This window comes from Microcebus murinus, chromosome 15, assembly GCF_040939455.1.
Source record: "Microcebus murinus isolate Inina chromosome 15, M.murinus_Inina_mat1.0, whole genome shotgun sequence".
NCBI lineage: Eukaryota > Metazoa > Chordata > Mammalia > Primates > Cheirogaleidae > Microcebus > Microcebus murinus.
Window position 1 is genome coordinate 39,371,809 of NC_134118.1, and position 25,735 is coordinate 39,397,543.

The 25,735-nt window shown below is 32.8% G+C and overlaps 1 protein-coding gene across 3 annotated transcripts in view; it reads left to right on the top strand.

The window, feature by feature from the left end:
- Positions 1-25,735, top strand: part of IQCM (IQ motif containing M) — a 363,621-nt gene that overhangs the window by 274,106 nt on the left and 63,780 nt on the right. For all 3 annotated transcript variants that reach the window (XM_076010594.1, XM_012783746.2, XM_076010595.1), the window contains one exon: positions 25,088-25,249. In XM_076010594.1, the coding sequence (XP_075866709.1) occupies positions 25,088-25,249 (162 nt within the window). The remainder of the gene's footprint in view (positions 1-25,087; positions 25,250-25,735) is intronic.

Sequence of the window (25,735 nt, forward strand, 5' to 3'; positions counted from 1 at the left end):
GATCTAAGTAGTTTTTATAGATTGGATTTGTGTGATTACAATCTATAAATCAATTATTAAATTTTTCTATTTCTTTCCAATGGAGAAAAGATTTTTCTACTAAAATATTGAATTCTAAATTAGCTTTCAAAATGTTTAAGACACCAAACTAATTTATCTGTAAGAAAAACATTGGATAAAATAATTTGAATTTTTCTCTTCTAATATTTTCCATAAGAAAATTAACTCCTAAGTTGTTTTTCTGTCTCATAAACTAGATATTAAGAAATTAAAACCTAACACATCACAGGGTTACTTAATTTTAAAAGATTGGCATTTAAGAAAAGTAAAAAAACAGTAAGAGGATTAGAGAATAATCTTATGCTTTAGAGCTTAAATGTTCTCAATATTTTCATTCATCTCTTATTGACTTTCATTAATCTTGGCCTCTAAATTTACTTACTCTGTGTGTGTGTATATATGTGTGTGTGTGTGTATTTGTTTTTAAATAAATCTAAGGTTTCATCATCTCTTTTTTCCTGAACTTATTTTGTTCATGTATTCAAAATTATTTGCTAAACATAATAAACTGTTTACTGCTCAGGGAAGTTTCTTTTACATTCTTTGTTCATCTAATTTTAATGTGATAAAAACACATTATTTCTCAGCTTAAGATAATTTAAATGATTAGCACAGTACCTGAATTACTAAGCACTTTTAACTACAAAAGTAAGCATTTTTCAAACACTTCCATTTTTGTTTTTCCAGTGAGATTTTATAAATATTCTCCTGTGGTACTTATAAAATTTGACTTTTGTGTTAGTTGTTTGTATAAAATCTACCTCTCTAATGTATTTTATGTTGCTTCATGATATGTTCATCTTGTACTCTTCCCCTCTAGGATAGCTAATGGTGGTGCACATACCGCAGAGCTTAATTTATGTTCCTAAACTGACTGTGACTTGTATATATAGGGAAAAGGAAGTAAAGTAACAAGCCAAAATAAACTGATGTTTCATTCTTCCTCTTAAAATGCATGCAGATTTTTTTCTTCATTACCCAAAAGGAGAATGATTGCTATACAAATTGTCAAAGTTAAGAAGGAAAGTAAAATTTAAAAGTTTATTCCTAAATCCCATCTCTAAAGCACCATATTAGTTTCCATCATACGTTTGTATGTTTTCCTTCTTCAGCCGACCAACCTCTGATAAGTCATTTTTCTTTTCTCAGGCTAATAGCAAAAAGTCTGATATTTCCATGTCTTGTTTTAGAATTCTTTAGATTGATTATAATTTTTAAAACTTAAGTAATCCATACTCAATGACCCCTTGCTAAAGTCTGTTCTGGAAATGCATATTAGAAGAGAGAGCACACTGTTCAGTTTATCTTTTCTATTTCCAGGTGCATTTACATCACTCTGTTTTTGTTTTTTGTTTTTTCTTTTCTAATGGTAGTGGCTAGAGTAACTATAACAACAGGAGGTTAGGAGACGAGATTTCCAGGGCCAGTATGTATCTATTTGTGGACAAATAGGATGCTGCTTTTCCAGGTAGTCATAATTATAATGTAATCCAAAAGCAGAGAAAGTTTCTCAGAGTTTTCTGGTAACTCTAGGTGTAATCAAATGAGATAGGTAAGAACTATATCAATTCTAAGAAAACATAAGTGATTGGTATTCTTTTTGGTGTGGCATAGGGAAAAAAAATTGAAATCAGATAAATTTGAGTTTGGAACAACAACTTTATTTAGCATTGGGGAACATTTGGCAAATTTAACCTCTTTAAGCCCTTTCAAAAATCTTTAAGTGGGAATAACAATAAAAACATAAGATCTTTTTGACTGATGAGATCCCAGTGTGGCAATGCCTAGCACACCACTGTGTTCATAGAAAGCTTTAAGTGTTAACTCACTTTTTTTTCTATATGACACCTTATCATTTGGGAAATCAGCAGAAGCAAGATCATCTTTCTGACCTTCTCTCATCCTTCTCTCCTGAAGCAGGCCATAGAAGAATTCTATGACCTTTCTCTAAAGTAGGTCATAAGACCCACATGAGAGTGATATACTCCCTATACCAGTTGAGCATACCTAATCTGAAAATCCAAAATTCTCCAAAAGCTGAAACTTTTTGAGTGCCAACATGACACCACAAGTGGAGGATCCCACATCTGACCTTATGTGATGAGTTGTAGTCAAAACATAGTCAAAACTTTGTTTCAGGCACAAAATTATTAAAAATGTTATTTAAAATTACCTTCAGGGCCGGGCACGGTGGCTCACGCCTGTAATCCTAGCACTCTAGGAGGCCTAGGCAGGCAGATTGCTCAAGGTTAGGAGTTCGGGACCAGCCTGAGCAAGAGCAAGACCCCCATCTCTACTTAAAAAAAAAATTGAAACAAATTAATTGGCCAACTAAAAATACACAGAAAAAAATTAGCTGGGCATAGTGGCACATGCCTATAGTCCCAGCTACTTGGGAAGCTGAGGCAGAAGGATCGCTTGAGGCCAGGAGTTTAAGGTTGCTGTGAGCTAGTCTGACGTACTGTAGCCCAGGCAACAGAGGTGAGACTCTGTCTCAAAAAAAAAAAAAAAAATTACCTTCAGCCTATGTGTATAAGGTATATATGCAACATAAATGAATTTCATGTTTAGATTTGGATCCCATTCCCAAGATAGCTCATTATGTATATGGATATCAGAAATTTGAAATACTTCCAGTCCCAAAGATTTTGGATGAGGGATACTCTACTTGTAGCCTGAGTAAAGGAATGTCCTTATCTCTGAAGACACTGGGACACAGAGAGGAATCTGAATAGGTTTTGTTAAGTACCCTTCCCCCAGTTTATTACCATTAGATCAAACCCCCTTGGTCCAACGATATTTCTGCATGACTGTCTACTCTATATCAAACTAAAGCATAAAAATGCCCAGATTTCCTTCTTTCTTTGGGTCTGCATTTCTGAAGGCTCTCATGTCATGTAAAACTTACATTAAATATATTTGTTTACTTTTATCTTTTCAGTCTGTCCTTTGTTATAGGAGTCTCAGCCTTGAACCTAATGATAGGTGAGAAAAAAAGCTTTTCTCCCCTCCACCTGTAATAAATCTATTGTCATTTTTTTCATTAAGACAACTAACAAATATGAATTAAACGCCAGGATTAAATTTGATGTTAAAGATACAAAGTAGAACAGGATAGGTATGATCTCTATTCTCTAGTTAAGTTGGCAGTGTAACTTGGAGATAGTGATAAAGAGGATTCCAGGCCAAGAAATCCACATATGTCTCATTTAGATGACTAATTTATGGATAATTCTTTTATATGTATGTATACACATAAATATATATATGTACACACACATACATACACACACAGAGAGAGAGAGAGAGAGAGAGAGAGAGAGAGAATATTTATAAATACATCCCAGACCTTTCCTCAGTTTCTGACTGGTATATTTAATTTATTACTTGACAATTTCACTTAATGCGTTAATCTTGCCAAGAGTTACATTTGATTCTTTCTTACCTGTTAACTCCAACATATAATCCATTATCAAATCCTGGTTTTTCCTATAATATCTGGATTTTACCTGAAATTATTTTTGCTTTTTCTCCATTCCAGTTTTTATTAAAAGCTTTATTAAAATATATTAATAACTTACATATTATAAAGTTCATGTTCTTAAAATGTACAGATGATATTTGGCTTACAATGGGGCCATATCCTGACAAATTCATTGTAAATTGGGCTGCCTGGACATAACCATGTCCTAAACTGAGGGGTGTACTACATGAGTACCACTTTCACACCATCATAAAGTCAAAAACATCATATGTTGAACCACTGTAAATTGGGACTGTCTGTATTATTGTATCAATAACAGGATATTCATGAACTTGTGTGACCATCACCATAATCTAATTTTAGACCATTTTCATCATCCCCAAAAGAAACCTTGTACCTATTAGTAGTCACTCCCTATGTCCCACCCTGCCAACCTCTTTTACAAAATGGTTGTACCATTTTATAATCTCATCAACAATGAATGAGGTTTCTAACTTTTCAATACTCTTTGTTGTCACCTGTTGCATTCTGTCTTGTTGATTATTGCCATTCTAGTAGCTGGGAAGTGTTATCTCATTGTGCTTTTGATTTACATTTCCCTGATGTCTATTAATATTGAGTATCTATTTATGTGCTATTGTGGATCATGTGTAGATCTTCTTTGGAAAAAGGGCTATTCAAATCATTTGCCCATTTTGAAATTGGATTATTTGTTGAATTGTAAGAGTTCTCTACATATTCCATATACAAGTCTATTATCACAAATAAGATTTGTGGATATTTTCTTCTTTTCATTTCATTGATGGTATTTTTTAAAGCAAAAGTTTTTAATTTTATTGAAGTGCAGTGTATCTATTTTTCATCTTTTGTCACTGTGCTTTTGGTGTTATATCTAAGAAACCATCGCCTAACCCAAGGTTTTGAAATTTTACTCTAGTGTTTTCTTCTAGGTGTTTTGTAGCTTTAAGCTCTTACATTTAGGTCTGTCATCCATTTTAAATTAATTTTTGTGTATGGTGTGAGGTAGGGGTCCAAAATTCTTTTACAGTTTTTAGTGGGCAAGTCTTACACTTCTTTTATTAACCTTATTTTTAATTACCTTCTTCTCTTCTATGATATTTTAAATGAAATCTCTTTCTTAATGTCATTTTTGGATTTCCGCTTTCTGCCTCCTGTTTACAAAACACATTGTTTCCTGCTTGGACTACTGAAAAAAGCCAGTTTGCCAATCTCCATCCTTCCAATATTGCTCTTCAGCCCAAAGGAGCCAGAGTGGTCCATTAAATATTTAAATTCAGTCATAATACTACCCAGAATAAAACCCTGCTTTGGCCTCTCATTTTATTTGTAACAAATATTAACTATGGTCTATAAGGCTAGATATTATTTAGGCCTTTCTTATTTTTCCAATGTAATCATTAATCCCTTTTTGCAATCATTATTATCCAGCCACAGCAGTCTTTTACTCCCAATTCAATACATCCTATTACTTATTTGTGTAAACCATTTTTACCCATCCTTTCTCTTTTAGAACATAGTTTCTAATGCCTTTCTTCAAATCAAACTTTTCTAGAGAATATTCCACTTCATTTGTTTAACAGATTTATTGAAGTCTAATTGACAATAAACTGTACATCTTTAAAGTATACATTTTGAAATGAAACAAAACAATAATGATAATAAAGAAGTCAGACACAGAAAGACAAATACTGCATGTTCTCATTTATAAATGGGAGTGAAAAATGGATACATGTGGAAGCAGAGAGTGGAATGATGGACAATAGAAACTTACAGGTGGGAGGAGGGTGGTTAATGGGGGGTTGCTTGGTGGGTACAATGTGTGTTGCTTCTGTGATGTATACACTGAAGGCCCTGACTTCACTACAATGAAATATATTGATATAGCAAAATTGCACTTTTACTTCATGAAATATATACAAATAAACAATAAATAGACGAAAAAATAAAGAATACAGGAGGAAATTTGGGGAGGCAGTGGATATGTTTATGGCCTTGATGATAGTGAAGATTTCATGGGTGTATACATTTATGCCCATACTCATCAATACGTATACATTACATATGTCCAGCTTTCCATATGCCAATTATTCCTCAAAAAAGTGTACAATTTAATATGTTTTGACATTTGTTGAAGGAATATATTTTCTACATTGAATCATCTTTAAAACTTTGTCAAATATCAATTTGAGCATATATATCTGGGTCTATTTCTGGGCTCTTTATTCCATTTTATTGATCTATTTGTATACTCTATATGGATACCACACTGTCTTAATTACTATAGCTCTATAATAAGCTTTAACATCAGGTAGTATAAATTTTTCAGTTTTATTCTTCTTCAAGATTGTTTCGGCTGTTCTAATACTTTGAATTTTCATATGATTTTTACAATCATTTTATCAATTTCTACCAAAAATAAAAGTCTGCTAGAATTGTGACTGGAATTGCATTTAATCTATAGAATTTATAGATCAGTTTGAGGAGAACTGATATCTTAACATTATTGAATATCTTGATGTGTGAATATGGCATATTTATCCATTTTTTAAGATTTGCCTTGATTTCTCTCAGTAATAGCTTTCAGTATTTAAGTCTTGTATGTTTTTATCTGATTTATCCTTATGTGTTAAATACATTATGATGAAAATTTTTAATATTTCTGATTTTTTGTTGCATGTATATAAAAACACAATTAATTTTGAAAATATTTATCTTATAGTGTGCAATCTAAACTCACTTATTAGTTCTGGTAGCTTGTGTAGATTCCATAGGATTTTATGCATAGACAAACTTGTAGTCTGTGAATAAAGACAGTTTTATTGCTTCCTTTCCAAGATAGATGCCTTTAATTTCTCTTTCTGGCCATATGGCACTAGCTAAAACCACCACTATGGTGAAAAGAAGTGTTTAGAATGTATACATTTTCTACTTATTTTAAGGTGAAAATATGCAGTTTTTTCACCATTAAATATGATGTTAGCTGTTGGGTTTTGTAGATGCTATTTATCAGGTTAAGGAAGTTTCCTTCTATTCTTACTTTGCTTAATTCCTACTTTACTTAATTTTACCAGAAAAGGCTATCAGATTTTGTTAAATACTTTTTCTGCATCTATTAAGATGATACATGATTATATAACATTGTGAATTTAATGGACTAATTTTTCAATCAGTTGGTCTTTTTTCTAAAGTCTTAAGGTTAGTTGTTAAACTAAACCAGAATCTCTGGAATAAGCCCTACTTACGTATGATATGTTATTCTTTTTGTATATTGCTGAATTCCAATTACTCAAATTTTAAGAATTTTTTCATCTATGTTCTTGAAGGATATTTTTCTGTAGGTCTCTTATAATGTTTTCACCTTGTTTTCATATTAGGAAAATTCTGACTCATGTAATGAATTGGAAAGCATATTTTTAATTTCAGAATATTATAGGGGTACACACATTTTGGTTACATAATTTGCTTTTGTATAGTTTGAGTCAAAGTTATAAGTATGCTTTTCACCAAGTTACTGTGCATTGTACCCATTAGGTATGAATTTACTCATCCCATTCTGCCCCTTCCCACCTACCTGATTTCCTTTGAGTTTTACTTCCATATGTGCACATAAGTATTGATCAATTAGTTCTTCGTATTTAAATATCTTTAAGATATTCTGTATCATTTTTCCCTTTAAATATTAGGTAAAATTCACCACTGAAGCTATCAGGGCATGGTGTGTGTGTGTGTGTGTGTGTGTGTGTGTGTGTGTGTGTGTGTGTGTGAAAGTGTTTAATCACAAATTCAATTTCTTTTATAGATAAAATCTTATTTCTTCTTGAGTAAACTTTGCTAATTCGTGTCTTTTAAAAGTTTTTCAATTTTATCAAAATTGGTGATATAAAGTTGCATGTAATATTCCCATATCATCATTTTAATATCTGTAGATGCTGTAGTGATGTCACCTTTCTCATTCCTGATATTGGAATTTTTTTTTCTCTTTTTTTGGCTAAAATTTTATCAATTTTATGGATCTTAAAGAATCAACTTTTATTTCATTGATTTTTCTCTACTGCTTTTCTGTTTCATATTTCACAATTTTCTGCCTGCTCTGTTTTTTTTTTTCTTTCTTCTGTATTTTTTGGGTTTCATTTACTTCTATTTCTAGAGTCTTAAGGCAAGAGCTTGGAGCTTTGATTTGAGAAATATTTCTCATCTAGTATAGGAATTTGGCACTATTGATTTCAAAGTACTACTTTAGTTTCTAATATTTTTCTAATTTTCCTTTTGACCCAAGAGTTATCTAGAAATATGTTACATATTTTCTAAAGATTTGGAAAATTTCCAGAGAGCTGTTTTTGATTTTTTTACTTAATTCAGTTTTAGTCCTAGAATATGACTTGAATCCTTTGAAATTTATTGAGACTTTTTAATTTAAAAACTAATATGCTATGGAAGGTGTTCTGTGTGCATTCAAAAAGAATGTGTCGTGCTGCTGTTGGTTGAAATATTTTATCAATGTCAATTTAGTTAAATTGTTGATGGTATTATTCAATTCTTCTGTATCCTCACTAGTTTTCTGTCTATTTATTCTAACAATTATTTTAAGAGAAGTGTTTAAACTTTGTTGTTTCTAATCCTTATCTTTGTTCCTCTGTATATAATGTATCTTTTTTCTGTGGATGCTTTAAAGATTATTTCTTTATGACCAGTTTTATACAGTTTGATTCTGAAATATCTTGCCATAGTTTTATTCATGGTTCTTATAATAAGAGTTTGTTGAACTTGTGAGTTTTTCGTTTTTATTAAATTTGGGTTGGCCATTATTTCTTCTAATATTCTGTTATGTCCCTACTCCACTCCTTTCTTAAGGGAACACATAGGCTGCTTGATATTGCTTCCATAGCTCACTGATACTCTGTTTATACTTTTTCAGTCTTCTTTCTCTGTTTAATTTTGCATGGTTTCTATTGCTATGTCTTCAATGTCACTCATCTTTCCTATTCAATGTGTAATCTGCCATTAATCCCATCAAGTGTATTTTTCTTCTCAGATATAGTATTTTTCATTTCTAGATGTTTGATTTTAATCTTTATTATTTTACTCACATCTTTAGTTAATATGTTTGATCTTTCCTCTTCTTGAACATATGGAATATGGGTATAATAACCATTTGAATGTCTTTGTTTCCTAATTCTATCATCTGTCTATCATCTGTGTTCTGTTTAGATTGATTAATTTTTTTTCCTCAACATGGGTTATTTTTCTTTCCTTTGCATGTCTGGCAGTTTTTTTTTGGATGCCAGACATTGTGAGTTTTACCTTTGGTATTTGATATTTGTATCCCTGAAAATAACTATTGTGCTTTCAATTTCTATAAATGCAATTTCTTATAAAGCTAGTTAAAGTGGTTCATTCTTCTCCTTCCCTCTTCAATATTATTTTTCTCACATCACTATGTCCTTTTCATTTGTTACATGAGTAATAATTTTTATGTATTTGTTCATTTACTTCTTTACCATCTGTTTATCTCATATCCCAATAGACCATCAACTTCATGAAAGAAAAGGGCACTTTACTCTCTTTTTATTCCTATTATCTAACACAGTGTCTATCACATAATTATTACACAATAAATAAATGGCTAATATAAGATTTTTGCTGTTTTAACATCATGAGTTAACATTTTGTTTTGGGGACTTATTTTTTGGCAACATTTAAATTTCATTCGTGAAACATAAACCATATTCAAGGTTTATAATTCTGATTCTGATTATCTTGACTTTATTTAGAAGGAATCTAAAACAGTATACTTTGCCCTAATTTTTTTTTATGAAATGTTTTACTAAAGTGAATGCTTCATTGAAATATTTATATGTATAATTTTTAAATATGCATAATATATTTAATTTGACTTTTAACATGGATTATATCTGAATATATAGTTAATAAATGAGTAAATGTTAAGACCCATTATTTACTTCAACCACTTTCAGACATAATGAAAATTAAGATCTTGGTACTATGTAAAAAATTCTAAGTTTCAGTTTGCTAACAGTTTCTCAAGTTTTATCCCATGCCTGTGCCAGTTCAGTAAAATGACATTTTGCATCTGAAATCTATTTTAAAAAGTAAACATATAATTGACATAGTTTTTTATTATTGTTTAAAAGTTTAAGTATTATTCATATTTGAGCCAGCTAGCTCTTTTGAATGAAGCATATTGGAAAGACCTAGCATCATGGATTCAATTATTTCATGGGCCAGTTAGCTTGCCACAAAGAATCCATTCTGTTTCATTGCACATGAATGAATTCCTTTTTAAAGACAGCTTTCTTACAAATATATCTCATGGTTCATAAGAGTCACCAAATGGGAGAGTGTGAATAGTTCATTCCCAAGTTTTCAGGATAATTAATAAAAGGAAAAAAAGTTTTAAACTATATTTTTAGTATTTTAAGTCAGTAACATGATAATTTTATCCAAAACATTGCATGTAAGACTATAATAATTCTCACATATTTGTTCTTAGTCCTTGATGATTTCTGTGAAGGGTAGATAAAATAATGTCAAAATTTTTAAGTAAAAAATGCTTACATTGCTAACATTAGTGAAGAATAAATAGAGACTATTCTTTAGGTTGTAATACTGATCTAAATCTTATGTGAGTAACTACAGGGGAAAACTTTTTTTTTAACCAGATCAGTAGCAGATCATATGACAACATAAATGAATGGGCAGCTGTATTTCTCAGGGAAAATATGATATTCTTTTTTTATTTCCAGTTGCAATACTAAGTAAAATATGTTGATACTCCTTGAAACATAAGCTTTCCTTTAAGAATCTGAATCAAGATTCCGGATTCTAGGGTAAATCATCAAAGGAACAGCTGTTAGCCTGTTATGAAAGGGATGCATACAGTAACAATACAGATAAAAATTCTGAACTCATGAAATTTACTATATTACTATCTAATGATGATAAAAATTACCCTAAGCACTGGCAACATTTAACAAGACTATAATATTAAAATAGGTCTCTGTAAGTTATCATTTTCATAAGAGAGTGAGGCTGTATATTTGATCTTATGATTTCCTGTTATTAGGATCATATTTTTAACTACCAGGTGGCTGGTTTATTATATTGACTTCAATATTAATTTTTTAAATTGGATACCTTATCAAACTTAAAAGCATGATAATTTATATTAGAAATAACTATGTACATAATCGATATCTAAAACTGAGATAATATGTTAGAAATAACTATGTACATAATTGATGTCTAAAACTGAAAGATGTACATAAATATACACAAGTAAGCATGAACACAACACACATGAGCCTTTGCAGGAATCCAGATGGACCCTTCCTTAACAGCCTTGCTGACCATTTAGCCACTATTTTTCAGCCACTTATATTTAGTTAATTCTAATTTTGAACAAAGAAGACCTCATTGATGTGCAGAAAAGAAGTGCCTCTGAAGGCCTGAGCACAGGTTATGTTGTTTACAGGGAGGAGCTAGTTTTCAGCAAAATATCTCTGGATTACGATTAAGGGTTAAAGGTATACAATGAACATCATAACTAGGATCAAATCACAGTGTATTATATAGCATTTTAGATATGATTCTATAAAGGGTATTTTCAACCCAAATGAAATGGGCACTGAAGGAAAAGGGGGTCACTTAATAAACAGTGGTTATTTTGCTGTAGTCAAATTCATTTCTCCTTTCTTCTTTGTTCTGAAGATTATCTAAATGCATTTTCTGAACTATATTATATGAACTTTTTACCTGTTTCCTCAAGATAATACAATATGTTAGGCTCATATGTATTATCACTTTAACTAATATTTCCTGTCAATTTGCCATGGACCACTAAAAAACAATCGGTTTATTATTTCTTTCAATCCGTTTCATCTTAGTGGCTGCTAATCTGTTTTTCTTTAGTTTTCATATAATTTTTCATAAAATCTTCTTTAAATCCCCATTAAAGTAGAGAGATAGCAGGTCTCTAATTTTCTTTATCCTTTAAGCTTGTTATCCTGTGAAAGAAATTAAATGCAACACAGTGGACTGCATACACATTTATAAATTATGTAAGCCAATCTTTATTCAAGCAATTAATCTTGCTCTTTTAGAAAAAACCCAAAGGGAAATAACCCAAGTTGTCTTATATTTCCAAGAAACAATATGCACAAAACAGTGGAATTTTGCTATTTACCTTATCTCAAAGCTAGAAATATATTACCCAAACTTTACTTTTCTCCCAAATGCAAATTGTTAGATAACCTGATTGATAAGTGTTTGCTTAGATCTAAAAAATAGCTTAAAATGATAAATTTATATATTTTAGAAAAAAGTGTGCTATTTATATATTTATAGAAGAGCATGACATAAGAATTAAATAAACAAATATTTTTTTCCAAATGTCTTTAATTCATCTAGATCATGGAGGAAGATAATATAAATATATACATATGTAGCCTTTCCCCTTTTCATTGATAAACAACCCTCTAAATTGTTAAAGGCAGCAATATGTGTGACTAAAATATTGTGTTACATGTTGGGAATTTAGCATTATTATGAATCATTCTGTATTATTTTTGGTCTTTTGACATCATACTAATAAAATGAGAAAAATTATCACATTTAAATTTCCTTTTACCTCTCCTCCCAAACATCTCCCTGTTTTAAAGATATCTTATGATTTAAAAAAAATATTTCAAGGTTTATACCATTTAGACTTCTTCTACAGGTCTTACAGTTGACATTGTAGTTCTATATATTTAAGTGGGTTCAATGCTCACCAGTTCCTTCCTTCCATCCTCCTTCCCTCCATTGGCTTCATTATTAGTTCTTTATTTTGATTCAATTTTTTTTTTTTTGAGACAGAGTCTCACTTTGTTGCCCAGGCTAGAGTGAGTGCCGTGGTGTCAGCCTGGCTCACAGCAACCTCAATCTCCTGGGCTCAGCGATCCTACTGCCTCAGCCTCCCGAGTAGCTGGGACTACAGGCATGCGCCACCATGCCCGGCTAATTTTTTGTATATATATTTTTAGTTGGTCAATTAATTTCTTTCTATTTTTGGTAGAGATGGGGTCTTGCTCAGGCTGGTTTCGAACTCCTGACCTTGAGCGATCCGCCTGCCTCGGCCTCCCAAAGTGCTAGGATTACAGGCGTGAGCCACCGCGCCCGGCCTTGATTCAATTTTATTTGCTCTATTTTAACAAAATATATCATTTTGTATTTTAAGAAGAGCTTGTGGATGCTATATTTTCTGGGATCTTTATACTTAGTTTCATATACAACTTGTGAATTACACAATTCTCTCAGAACTTTATAGGTACTTTTCTTTTTTTATTGAATGTTGTTTTGGAAAATTCTACTAATTCTGCCTCTACATCAGGTGAACATTGACTAATACATATTATCTAAACATGTGAACAATGCCTGGAGGCTGGAATATTAAGGAACTTGATAGAAAAGCCTAAAGCGTAGATTGTCTTAGACCATTAGTAGAATTATGGATATTAATGACTCTGCTAATAAGGACTCCGAAGGAAGTGAGGACCATGGTAGAGGAGACCTAAATCACCTTAGAGAATATCTAAGTCATAAACAGACTGGTGGTAGAAGTATGGAAGTTAAAGGTACTGCAAGTGAAGGCTTAGAAGGAAATGCAATTGGAAACTGGAGGAGAGGAAATTCTTGTTATATAGTGGCAGAAATCTTAATTAGTGGAATTATGTCCTACAATTATATAGAAGTAGAATTTGTAAACTAGGATCTTGGACGTTCAGCTGAGGAGATTTCCAAGCAAAGAGTTGAAAGTGCAGCCTGCTTTCTTTTTGCTCCTTATAGTAAAATGCAAGAAAAGAACTGCATTTGAGACAAGAACTGTTGAACAATGATAACAAAAACCCAGGACTAGATGATTTGGGAAATTCTCAATCCACCCAGATTGTGATAGATGCCCAAACGGGGATTCACTGTCAGGAAAGCATGCTGTTGAAGGAAAGCCAAGAGTGTGGCTGGACAACCTTTTGCTGATACCTTGGAAAGAGCAATTTAGTCATATAAAGGCTCTTTGAAGAGAATAAATGTGTGACTCATAAGTCTCCTTTGTCTTCAAAGCAGAAGCCAGAAATGGGGATGGGTGTCTTAGTCTATTTTGTGCTGCTATAACAGAATACCTGATACTAGATAATTTATAATGTACAGAAATTTATTTTCTCATAGTTATGGTGGCTGGGAAATCCAAGATCAAGGAGCTGGCAACTGGTGAGGGCCTTCTTGCTGCATGATCACATGGTAGAAGCCAGAAGGGCAAAGAGACAAAAGGGAAGTGAACTAACACCTTTCTAATGACATTAATCCCATCCATGAGGGTACAACCCTCATGACTCAATCACTTCTCAAAGGTCCCACATCCTAACACCACCACAATGGCAACCAAATTTCAACATGAGTTTTGGAGGGAATAAACATTCAAAACATAGCAGTGGGATTGTCCAGGAAAGATTTGTGGAGAAACCTCTTGTCTGATAAAGTGAATTCTCATGATGTACATGGAACCACACAATTTTGAGAATTTTATGTCAGGAGAACACACCAGCTTGAACGAAAAGGTACAGAGACAACATGAAATGAAAGAAAGCTACTGGACACCCACAAATGTACAGGAAGGAAACAGATTTTTAAAAACTCTCAGCTGCAAGCCCATGCTATTATTGTTCATGAAAAAAGAAGAATGACTTAGAAGGCAGAGTTGAAAACCATAGGAGATTATTCTTAGCTCTGAAAATCTAATGGAGTTTGCCCATTTGGGTTTTGAAGTGACTTGGGACCAGCAACTCCCTTTTTCTTTCCATAATTTCCCTTTTTGAATAGGAATGTCTATAATTGTCTTATGCCTGTCCCATTATTGTATTCTGGGAGCAGATAACTTTATTTTTGAGTTTCACAGGTCCATAGATTGAGAGGAATTGTGCTTCAGGGTAGATTATACCCAGGGCTTCACCCATACCACATTTGTCTGTTCTAGATATTCTGTCTTATTTAGGTCTGAATTCTATTGTTTCTGTTTTATATTCTTCAAAGTTATTGGAAGTTGTGGGAATTCTCATGTTTCATAAAAAATGCATTTATATTTTTGATTGAAAATGATTTTTCTTGGTATAAAGGGAGAGGAAGAGAGAAATTTTTACTATGTCACCTTTAACTAGGGATATTATTACCTATGGATACCTGTAAATATTAATAAATCAGAGCCAGGATATTGGACTTGGTTAAATAAGTAAATTCTTCCACTTATTAATTGGCCTGTAGCCAGCCTTGTTTCAGAAAGTATCTAGAGTAATCTTAACTTTACCAGAATCAATAAACAGGCCTCAAATTGTATACATCTTTACTACTATTGAGAAATCTAAGTCTGGCACATGAAGTCTAAAAAGTTCAGTTCAGTTCTGGTTCAATTCTGAAAGATAGCATTTATTGTTTAAAAAATTAATATGTAAAATTTAAAAAATGATATTTACTTGGAAAAATCCATTAGGAAAGATATCCATTTACTTGGAGTTCATTTTTATTGTATGAAATAGCATATTACTTTTGCTTCTTGACTCTAGAAAGAGTCCTAAACACATGAAAGGGAAGGTAAATTTTTTTATTAAATATATATACATGTTTTGCATGCCAGGCTGACATTAATGTTAAGTAAAAGTATACAGCTATGCCTGTTATAGTCAACTGAAAATTACTACAGTTTTTCCTAAGGGATTTAAATAATATAGGAAAATAATACTTAAAATATTGAACTATATAGTTAAGTTCAACTCTCTCCCCAAAGTACCTTTAAACCTGATATTAGTAATGAATAGCTTAGAGATTGATTGGATTTCCCTCTGCCTCTTAAGGATATGTATACATACAGAAAAATGACCAGAAAGGTGGCAATTGGTAGCAAGAAAAACAAGGGGATGGGTTAATCCAAATGTAACAATTAATAGTAGCTATACTTAATTGGAATTCTTATACTTCTAACCTAGGAAGTAAATTTCTTTATTAAAATACTCTTTCAAACAAAGTGAAGAGAAATATATTATGATTTATGTATAATGAGCTCAATAAAAGCTGTCACTGTGTTCTTAAGTTTTGAGAATTTTCTGTGTTATTATTAATATACTACTCTCACAAATGTAACTAAAGTCTGGCGAGCATTTGTCTTTAGTCTTTTGTCTTTAGCAAGAGTAAAGTCATGTTAATGGACTTAATCTGGCCATTTTGAGACTGGCACCTTTAGAGAAAAATAAGGGAAATTATTAAAATTAATCATAGTACTTTAATCATTTATGAGAGAAGAGTTATGTTACTTCCAGTACACAGACACAAATACACACACACACACACACACACTTTTAGAAGAAAGAAAATGTTCCTCTTAAGGAATCTTCATAATTTTATTAGAATTATCGACCAAAATTATTTTAATGTTTGGGCAGCTACATGATTTATTTGTGTTTAATAACACCATCTGTATTTTCTATCTAAATTCCATGAAAACAGAAAAAGAATAAAGTCTTTTAGCTTTCTGTATCCAACACTTGAAAATGTATTTAATTTGCTTATAAGTCTAAAAAGTAAAAAAAAAAAAAAATATATATATATAGCATAAAAATAAAGCTAAAATGTTGGGATCTTTCTTTATGAACTCTTTATATTTATTCCACTGAAGAAATGGACATTTTAAAATAAATGTGCCTTAGTTATGGAGCAAGCAAATGTTGTAATTCCCTAATTTTCTATTTTAAAATAGAGTTTTGATTGGTTTTATGAATCTATGTATCAAGGGCAACCTTTTCATACATTTAAAATTGAACATTCTGGTGAAATTTACAATATGTGCTTGTTTTCACAAACTGAAGGGATTTAAAGATAATATTTGTTACACTTTTAACATTTTTTTATTAATTCCTTATTTTGTGTTATGTACTCTCAGTTAAGTGTCAGTGAAGATTTTTACATTTCTTTAAATTAAGTAATGTTGGTATTTGTGATATGAGATCAGTGGTCCTTGCATTTATTTTTACAGGTTATATCATTTATTGGCCTATTATTTAATTGCCTTCTTAACCATCTTGCACCTTAGTTTTGAACCTTAATTTTGAATCTTAATGTTTTCCTCCATTAGTGATCTTTAAGACCTTATATTTCAGCTTAAAAGAAATTAAATAGGAGAAAGTTTCATGAATTTAAGAATGAGGTTGCTTTAGATTCACTTTCTCTTGTTTAAGACATACATAATTTTTCATATTGATAAATTGGTATACTCCTTTTAAAATTTACTAATGAACAGAAAAAAAGCTTAGATAAAAATGGCATGACAAAAAAGTATGACATCTACTTATTTCAAATCAAAGAAAATGAATGTAACATAAAGTGCTTTAACTGAATGGTGACAGGATATTAAAAGTACATTTAGAAACTGGTCACTTACCGTGGGTTATAGATTATTTGTTCACCAGTTCAAACTCACATATGATAACTACATGTTGAAAAACTCGTGTTAATGGCCACTAGCTTATGGGAAATAAATAAGCATTTTAATGAATGTGTAAGATTCACAATGAAAGAAAATCTTCATTGCCATTGTTTTTAGCCTGTGATCTTTAATTAGTATGAAGATTATAAAGTATACTTTTTTTTAACCTTGGAGAAAACTTTAGTTACATAATAATGCTGGTATTGGGTAAAGATAAAGGATTAGGCTATTTCTACCCATACTTGTAAATAAGTGTTAATAATTGACTTCAATGACTGGGTTTGTCATTCTGGCTTAATAACCTAAGGCCATAATAAAGCTTTGTTAGCTACCTAAATCTTCGTGATATGCTTAGTACTAGTCCTGGCCTTCATAATTTATACACACACCCTTTTTAAGTATTACATGTGCTAGAATTTGTGTGGAGGGGTAGGCACATTAGCAAGAAGTTGAAACTTTACAAAATTCTAGAAGTTCAAGGTTCTCCATCATTCAAGGCAAAATATTGTTCTTTCATCTGAGATTTTTTTGCTCATGCATTTTTAGTGTTAAAACATCCTACAATACTGTAGAAAAAAAGAGCAATTCTGATAATAGATGGTCTCTTTTTATCTTCACTCAGCAGTATGTAAAACTGAGAACTTTATGTCAATTTCCTAATTTTTATTCATTTTTTAATCATTGTGATTCTTGAAGTACAAGTCTGGGGCCACTGTCTTAAACACTCAAATTCAGGCTCAGCAGAAGGGAGACCATAAGCTTTCAATAATACAACACCCTGTTTGGGAGAGGAAGGGAATGGACATCTTTGAGTTCTCTGAGAACTCACCATCTACCCTGAACATTAAGCATAATGAGCCTCACTCATCTAAGAGGCAGGGGAAAACTAGAGGTGGCTGTGGTGGTCACACTGTGGGATTTTATATTAATACTACCCATCGTCTTCAGCAAACTATTAATAAAAGGGCTATAGTTAGTGTATAAATAGTGGGTTTGACCTGAGGACTCTTTAATAGCCCCTACAAAATTAATTCTTGTGGACCAACATCATAAAACTTCCTAGAAAGAGATATGAGCCTTTGTGAGAGAAACTAGAGGGCTGACCAGCAGACTATATGTTACAAGGACAACTGTACAAAGATTTGAAAGGATTAGAAAGGAGATAGCAAAAGGAAAGAGTACTAGTTGACTGGTAACCAGTGAAGCCGCTAACAGTACCATGATACCAGAAACCATTTTTGTTAAAACAGTGTGGCCTCGTGGTTAAAAGAACAGGCTTTGAAGTTAGTCAGAATTAGCAATAAATTCTGGCTTCACCACTTACTAGCTGGGAGGCCTTGAAAATGCTCTGTCACCTCCTTTTGCCTCATTATATTGAGCTATGATGTGTGGTAACATTGAACTCATAGGATTGTCAACAAATTAAATATATTCTGATTTTAGAATTAAATTAGCTAATGTGTATAACCTGTTTCACACACCTGCTGTATACTAAGCATTTATTATGTTCATTTATTAATTAAAAAGCCTTTTATCAACCCTTTCTACATGTTAGGAATAGGGCTAGGTAGTAGGTAATACAATGGTTAGCAAAACAGTCACGGACTATGAACTCCTTGGAGCTTATACTCTTGTAAAGAAGACAGATCATAATCAAATAATAATGTAAGTAACACAAAGTTCAGTAAATGCAATGGAGAAAAAATACAGAAAACAATTACTCTGAGATGATATAATGTGGAGGCTTGATCTAGCTTGTTGGGAGTCAGAGGAGACTTTGGGGAAAAGTGCGAAGATGGTAAAGAAGTTAATGAGACAGTGGAGGGAAGGGTTTGGGAAGAGACCATGCCAGATACACAGACCATCTTATGCAAAGGTTCTGAAACAAGAGGAAGCAAGGTGTATTTAGAAACTAAAATAAAGCCAGGGCTGCTAGAACAGAAATGGAGGAGGAGGCAGAGGTCAGAATGTTCAGAATCTTTTAGGAAATAGTAAGGAAGGAACCAGAGATTTATTTTAAGTGCATCAGGAAACCATTGAGTAAGAAAACATATGGTTGATTTGCATTGCTGAAATATTATTCTAGCTGCTGTTTATGGACAAGATTGAAAGGGCCAAGAAGACTATTTCAGAGGCTAAAGTGTTTATATAAAAATAGATAATAGTTCTAGGATGGTGGTAGTAGTAGGGAGTGAGGGTCCTAGGAGGGCCCCTAGTCTTCTAGGTGGTACCATGAGATAGATTCTATTGACTGACAGACAGCCTTGGCACAGGACAGGCTTTGGCACGTAGACTTTGAGATGCCTATTTGTTAGTCAAGTGCATTTGCCAACTAGGCAACTAGGTATCTTGATTGTTGTATTTTCTTAACTTTCAGTTGTATCTTTTCACATTTTGATGTTTCTGAAATTAGGCTACATGTCACGAATGGGCACATCATAATTAAATTACTAGTCCTTTATATTTCTTAGTGGTATGTAAATTGGTCGGCCCATCAAAATTTATAATGTCTTAGCTTCAACAAAATATGCTACTCCTTGTTATTGCTAATAATAGCAAGGAAGATCACCACAATGCTGCTTAGTAGCCCAGGAGTGATTAACTTGCAAATGGCAGAAACCCCAGGTTGCTGATCAGTATACAACAGGAACCACTGACACTTAGGGCATCCAAAGTACTATAGGAGGGCAAGAAAGGGCAAGACTTCAAGACAACTGCCTACTTTTCCACCCACCCACCCAGAGCACAAGCAAGATGGGGTAGGGGTAGGGGGGACAGGACTTTGCTATCATTATATAAATAGGTAGAGGCTGTACCAGCATTTGTTGAATGTAGGGTATCATCATAACAATAGTTAACATTTAAATAATACTGACCACAGACTAAGTGTTCTTCTAAAGATTTACCAACCTTGACCTATTTAGTCCTCACTACAACCCTATAATGTGGATAGTTTTACTATGATATTGGGCTGGCTAGTGGTTAGCTAACTTGCTTCAGGTCACGTAATGTAAATGGCAGATCCAGATTCACACCCAAGCAGTGCAGCTCTAAAGCCTCTGCTACCAACCACTGCTGCTGCCTCACAATAAAATAAGGTAACCAACCACCTGGTGATGTGGGAGCTATAGACAGTTATGGAAATTCGGTGTGGGCTTTTGCCACATAACTAGACTTAGACACATATATTCAAGATCTTCAGATTTTTAATACATATGTGGCCTGGGGAGGAATGGATAAGGAAGAACTCTTATCTTTTTCAGTTTCTGAGAGTAGTATTGCTACATCTAAATCCAATATGGCAATATTGACTTAGTAATGTGTCATAAGGAAGGTGTTCCATAAATAGCAAAAATTATCAATAACAACAGAAATTAAATTCCTGCTTTTATCTTTTGCTATTTATGGAACACCTTCCTTATGACACATTACTAAGTTTTACAAGCTATATGTTTTTATAAGTGAAAAATATTTATTTGTAATCAACTTTGATATTATGAAGGAACATGCAACCATTAAAAAACCACGATGCCTTGTTTTCATAAGTGCCAGGGCTCCATTTGCATTACCCAAGGGCGAATGGGAAATTAACAAAGACTGTGCTGTGAACTTTCAATGTGTGCCTAATGTTAACAGTTATCACCATGTCATGTTGTCCTTGCAAGTTCAACACTCCACTGACTTCATGTGTTTCTGCTTAGTCTTCAATCAGAATAAGCCAGTAAGAGAAAGTGGCAGTTCTGTATTCACCATTACTTAGATTTTAGTGTAGGCATTTGATTTTGCCTGAAATCGAAGCATTTGCCTTTATGAAAAATAAATTCTTTATTAAAATTTATAATAAGCATAATCCTGTCAAATAATGTTACGAAACATCTTTTCTAAGCTAAAAGTAGTAGACATTTATAAAAGCTTGGGAGGAGAGAGGCCTTGAGTGCAATTTGGTGCTTTCACACTAACGGATGCTATTCTTTCTGGGTTTTCCTACTTCATTATTTTCTTATTTATGGTTTATAAGAGAGAAGCTCTGATCTATTTTATTTTCTTATTTTGTTTGTGATGGAAAACTTCATGATTGTATTAGTTTAGCTATATGATTCCTTGTGATGTAAGACTCCATCCTTAGCCTCCTTGACAACTAGAAAAGTCATCTACTGCCTGAGGATCTCCACTGCTCAATTTCTTGAAGAAGTAAAGCAGGATTTACTCTTCAGCACTGCTTTACAATAGTTTTATCTTCCTTTCTTCTATTGACAGATATATTTAATAAGTGATATATTTAATATCTGTTCACATATCTTAAACACATGTGAGGAAGTTTTTGGTTTGGGTGTTTTTAGAAGGAAATAATTTTGAACTTTTCACTTTAAAAAAGAAACAGAAATTTCCCTAAGATGTTCGTAATCAAATGATGCAATAACATATTTATTAATTCCTGACTCTCATAGTTTTTGTCATTGAAACAATATTGAATGAAAACTAATAATGCAGTACTTATAAACATGGCACTATGAATTTTTTATATATCTTATGTCATTTAATTCTAACAATAACCTTATGATCTTAATATTGTCACCTGGAGATAAATTGATTTGTTTAATATAGTCACATGATGTTTAACTATAGGGAAGCATTCTGAGAAATGCGTGGTTAGGTGATTTCATTGTTGTGTGAACATCATGGAGTGTACTTACACAAATCTAGATGGCATAGCCTACTACACACTGAGGCTTTATGGTGTAGCCTATTACTTCTAGGCTACAAACCTGTACAGCATGTTACTGTACTGAAGACTGTAGGCAATTGGAGCACAATGGCAAGTATTTTTATATCTAAACATAGCTAAACATAGAAAAGGTACAGTAAAAATACAGTATCAAAGATTTAAAAAAATGGCATACCTATTTAGGGCACTTACCATGAATGGAGCTTGCAGGACTGAAAGTTGCTGTGGGCGAGTTAGTGAAGGAGGGAGTGGTGAATGAATGTGAAGGCCTAGGACATTATTGTACACTACTGTAGACTTTATAAACACTGTACACTTAGGCTACACCAAACTTATAAAAATATTTTTCTTTCTTCAATAATAAATTAATCTTAGTGTACTGTAACTTTTTACCTTGTAAACTTTAAACAAAATTTTACCTTTTTGACTTCTGTAATAATACTTAGCTTAAAACATAAACACATTGTACAATAGTACAAAAATTCTTTTCATCTTTATTCTGTAAGCTTTTTTCTACTTTGAATTTTAAATTTTTTTTTAACTTTTTAAACTTTTGTTTTTTAAACTAAGACACAAGCATATAGTAGGCTAGGCCTACACAGGGTCAAGATCATCCATATCCCTGTCTTCCATGTCCACATCTTGTCCCACTATAAGGTCTTTGGGGGCAATAACATGCATAGAGCTGTCATCTCCTATGACAACAATGCCTTCTGCAGGAATACCTCCTGAAGGACCTGCCAGAGGCTGTTTCACAGTTAACTTTTTAAAAAAATAAGTGGTAAAAATACATCTAAAATAATGATTAAAAAATAGTAAATACATAAACCAGTAACATAGTCATTTATAATCATTATCAAGTATTATGTGTTATACATAATTATGGGTGCTATACTTTTATCTGACTGGCAGCACAGTAGGTTTGCACTAGAATCATCACTAACACATGAGAAATTCACTGTGCTATGATGTTACAACGGTTATGATGTCACTAGGCAATAAGAACTTTTCAGCTACATTATAATCTTATGGGACCACCATTGTATATGCAGTCCATCATTGACTGAGATGTCTTTATGTGGTATGTGACTGTATTTCAAAACCTGTTAATGCTGGTTCAAGAATTAGAACCCAGGTCTGTCTATCCCAGGGTCCACTCAGGAGACAGAACCTAAATAGTAATTTGAGCATGAAAAGTCTAATTTAAAGAATTATTAACTATGACAGGGAGTAACTATGATTGTCTACTAAGGAGTAAAAAGAACTCTAAGAATTGATAAGAGCAGATATAGGAAGTGGTCACTGTCCCTAGGCAGAGCATCTAAGGAAAGAACAGATTTTAATGAAGCCCACTCAATGGGATCCAGATCTCTTTAGAGAATATGCATCTATGGCCCAGTGAATGGTGGAGTTCACTGAGGTGACATGTTAGTGGAGCTCGCAGGGAAGTCACTTTCTGGGGTTCTGTGAGAAACTGTCCATAGGGTGATGTCACACTGTGGAACTCACTGAGCACCCATTGATGGGAAGTGCTACACCATGGAACTCTCTGGGAAGCTCCTAGTGGTGGGAGGAGGGGGGTAGCCTATAGTGTGCCAGAGAAATTGGCTAGAAGGTGCCCTGCCCAGCTGGCCACTGTGCACTGCAGGAGCCTGCCAAGAGAAACACCAGAACCAGGAAGAGCCCCTTTATCCTCTAGTTCTCTCTGTTGCCCTCTATGGTTGATGCTTAAAATCGTGCCACATGAAAAGGGAAAAATGTTCTAATCTCACAACAGGACAATGAAGGATGGATTTAGAGCTATGAGGCAATAGATTGATACCTGGCACACTGCTCACCAATAAATCTACTTTCTTAATTGTAAGGTCATACTGCCTTATGCTTACTTTACCAGAAAATATGACATTTAACAAAATAAAAGAAAATAAGAATAAAGGAAGGGAAAAATGTAGCAGGATTATACATGGAGATTTACATCAGTATCTTTCTTTTCTTTAAAATGTTTCTATGTAGAGTCACTTTATTTTTTAGACAGAGTCTCGCTTTGTCGCCCAGAGTGAGTGCCGTGGCGTCAGCCTAGCTCACAGCAACCTCAAACTCCTGGGCTCAAGCAATCCTGCTGCCTCAGCTTCCCAAGTAGCTGGGACTACAGGCATTCGCCACCATGCCCGGATAATTTTTTCTATATGTATTAGTTGGCCAATTAATTTCTTTCTATTTATAGTAGAAATAGAAAGGGGTCTCGCTCTTGCTCAGGCTGGTTTCGAACTCCTGACCTCGAGCCATCCGCCCACCTCGGCCTCCCAGAGAGCTAGGATTACAGGCGTGAGCCACCGCGCCCGGCCTGTAGAGTCACTTTAAATGATCAGGAGACTGCTTCATTGAATTTTAGTACACTGGCTTAATAAACCAAAAACTAAAATTACAAACTAGAGACCTAAGGCCATATTAGAATTTTTTTACTCTGCAATTTAAATTATTTTTTAATTCCAGTTTTCTCATCTACCAGTTAATGCAGGGCATGTTCAGTTGACAAACTTCATTTGCAAATAAGCTTCCTTAGATATAGGAATCCTTGCATCATTTATAGACTGTGAGACTGGGACAACTTATTTAATTTTTCTGAGTCTCAGTTTCTTCATGTAAAAAGAGATAATATTAGGATCTACCTTACAGGGGTTATGAAAATTAAATGTGTTAATATTTTAAAGCACTTGGAACAATTATTTGCAGATAACATGTGCTATATAGGTGTTTGTCAAGTAAAAATATTCAGTTATAGCAGATGCATTTTTACATTTTCTTGAAAACCATAGCTTAGGAATATTAATTATTTTAGTAGTTCTAGTTTGTGGAACTCTATACCTACTCAATGTTTTTGTCAGATTAATCTGATTCCATTGTTTAATGGTAATTAGAAATAAAAAAAATATATAGTTATGTTATAGGAAAAAATATATAGTTATGTTATAGGATGTATAACAAGAATTCTGTTCATTGGATATCTTAATTTTTTCCCCGAAGCTTTAACAGTACTGCTCTAAACTGATAGTATTTGAAAATATTAGTAAATTTCGTACCCTTTAATTTTTGCTGGGAATTAACTGAACAATAAGAATTTTGGTGAAGTAACTTTGACTAAAAACAAAACTCAGGTTTTCAATATAATATTCAGTATTCAAATTGTTAAATAGTTTTTAATTTTCATCTCTTAATCATGAAGACATTCTATAAAATGATTAAAATTTTAAATATTTTTCTTTTTTTTTTATAGGTGGCCAGGAAAAATATCCTGAACTGATCAAAAAGTTCCAGGCAATTGAAATGTTATTTACACTCTATCCTCCTCAAGGTGCGCAAGTGCGCAATAATACACAACTTAAGTCAACTTGGCTGAGACCTGTAATAAATGGGGAAGAAGGATATAAATATATAGGTAAGAAAGTGAACTTCATTTTTTATAATAAAGAATTTATATTTTATAATATATATAATAAATAAAATATACTCATTTATCTTTTAGATGATGTGGGATGATACATAGGCCCTATAGAATATTCCCTTTACTTCCTAGCTATTGTGCCTGCAATATAAAAAGTGACTATTTTATGTTTTGATTCCTTCACTAGAATAGTGGAAACACAGTATGATTATCTACTCAGCTGTTGGTGGACATTTGAGTTGTTCACCTTGGGTTTACTACAAGCTGCTATGAACATGTTCATAGCTGTGTTTAGACACGTGCTTGCATTTTCTTGGCTAAACTGTTTTCCAAAGTGGTTATACTATTTCATATTACCCACTGACAGAGATATGAGAGTTACATTTGTTCCACAGCTATATCAACACTTGGGATAATCAGTCTTTCTGATTTTAGCCAATTTAATAGATATGTATTGGTGAGAACTGTAGTTTTAATCTG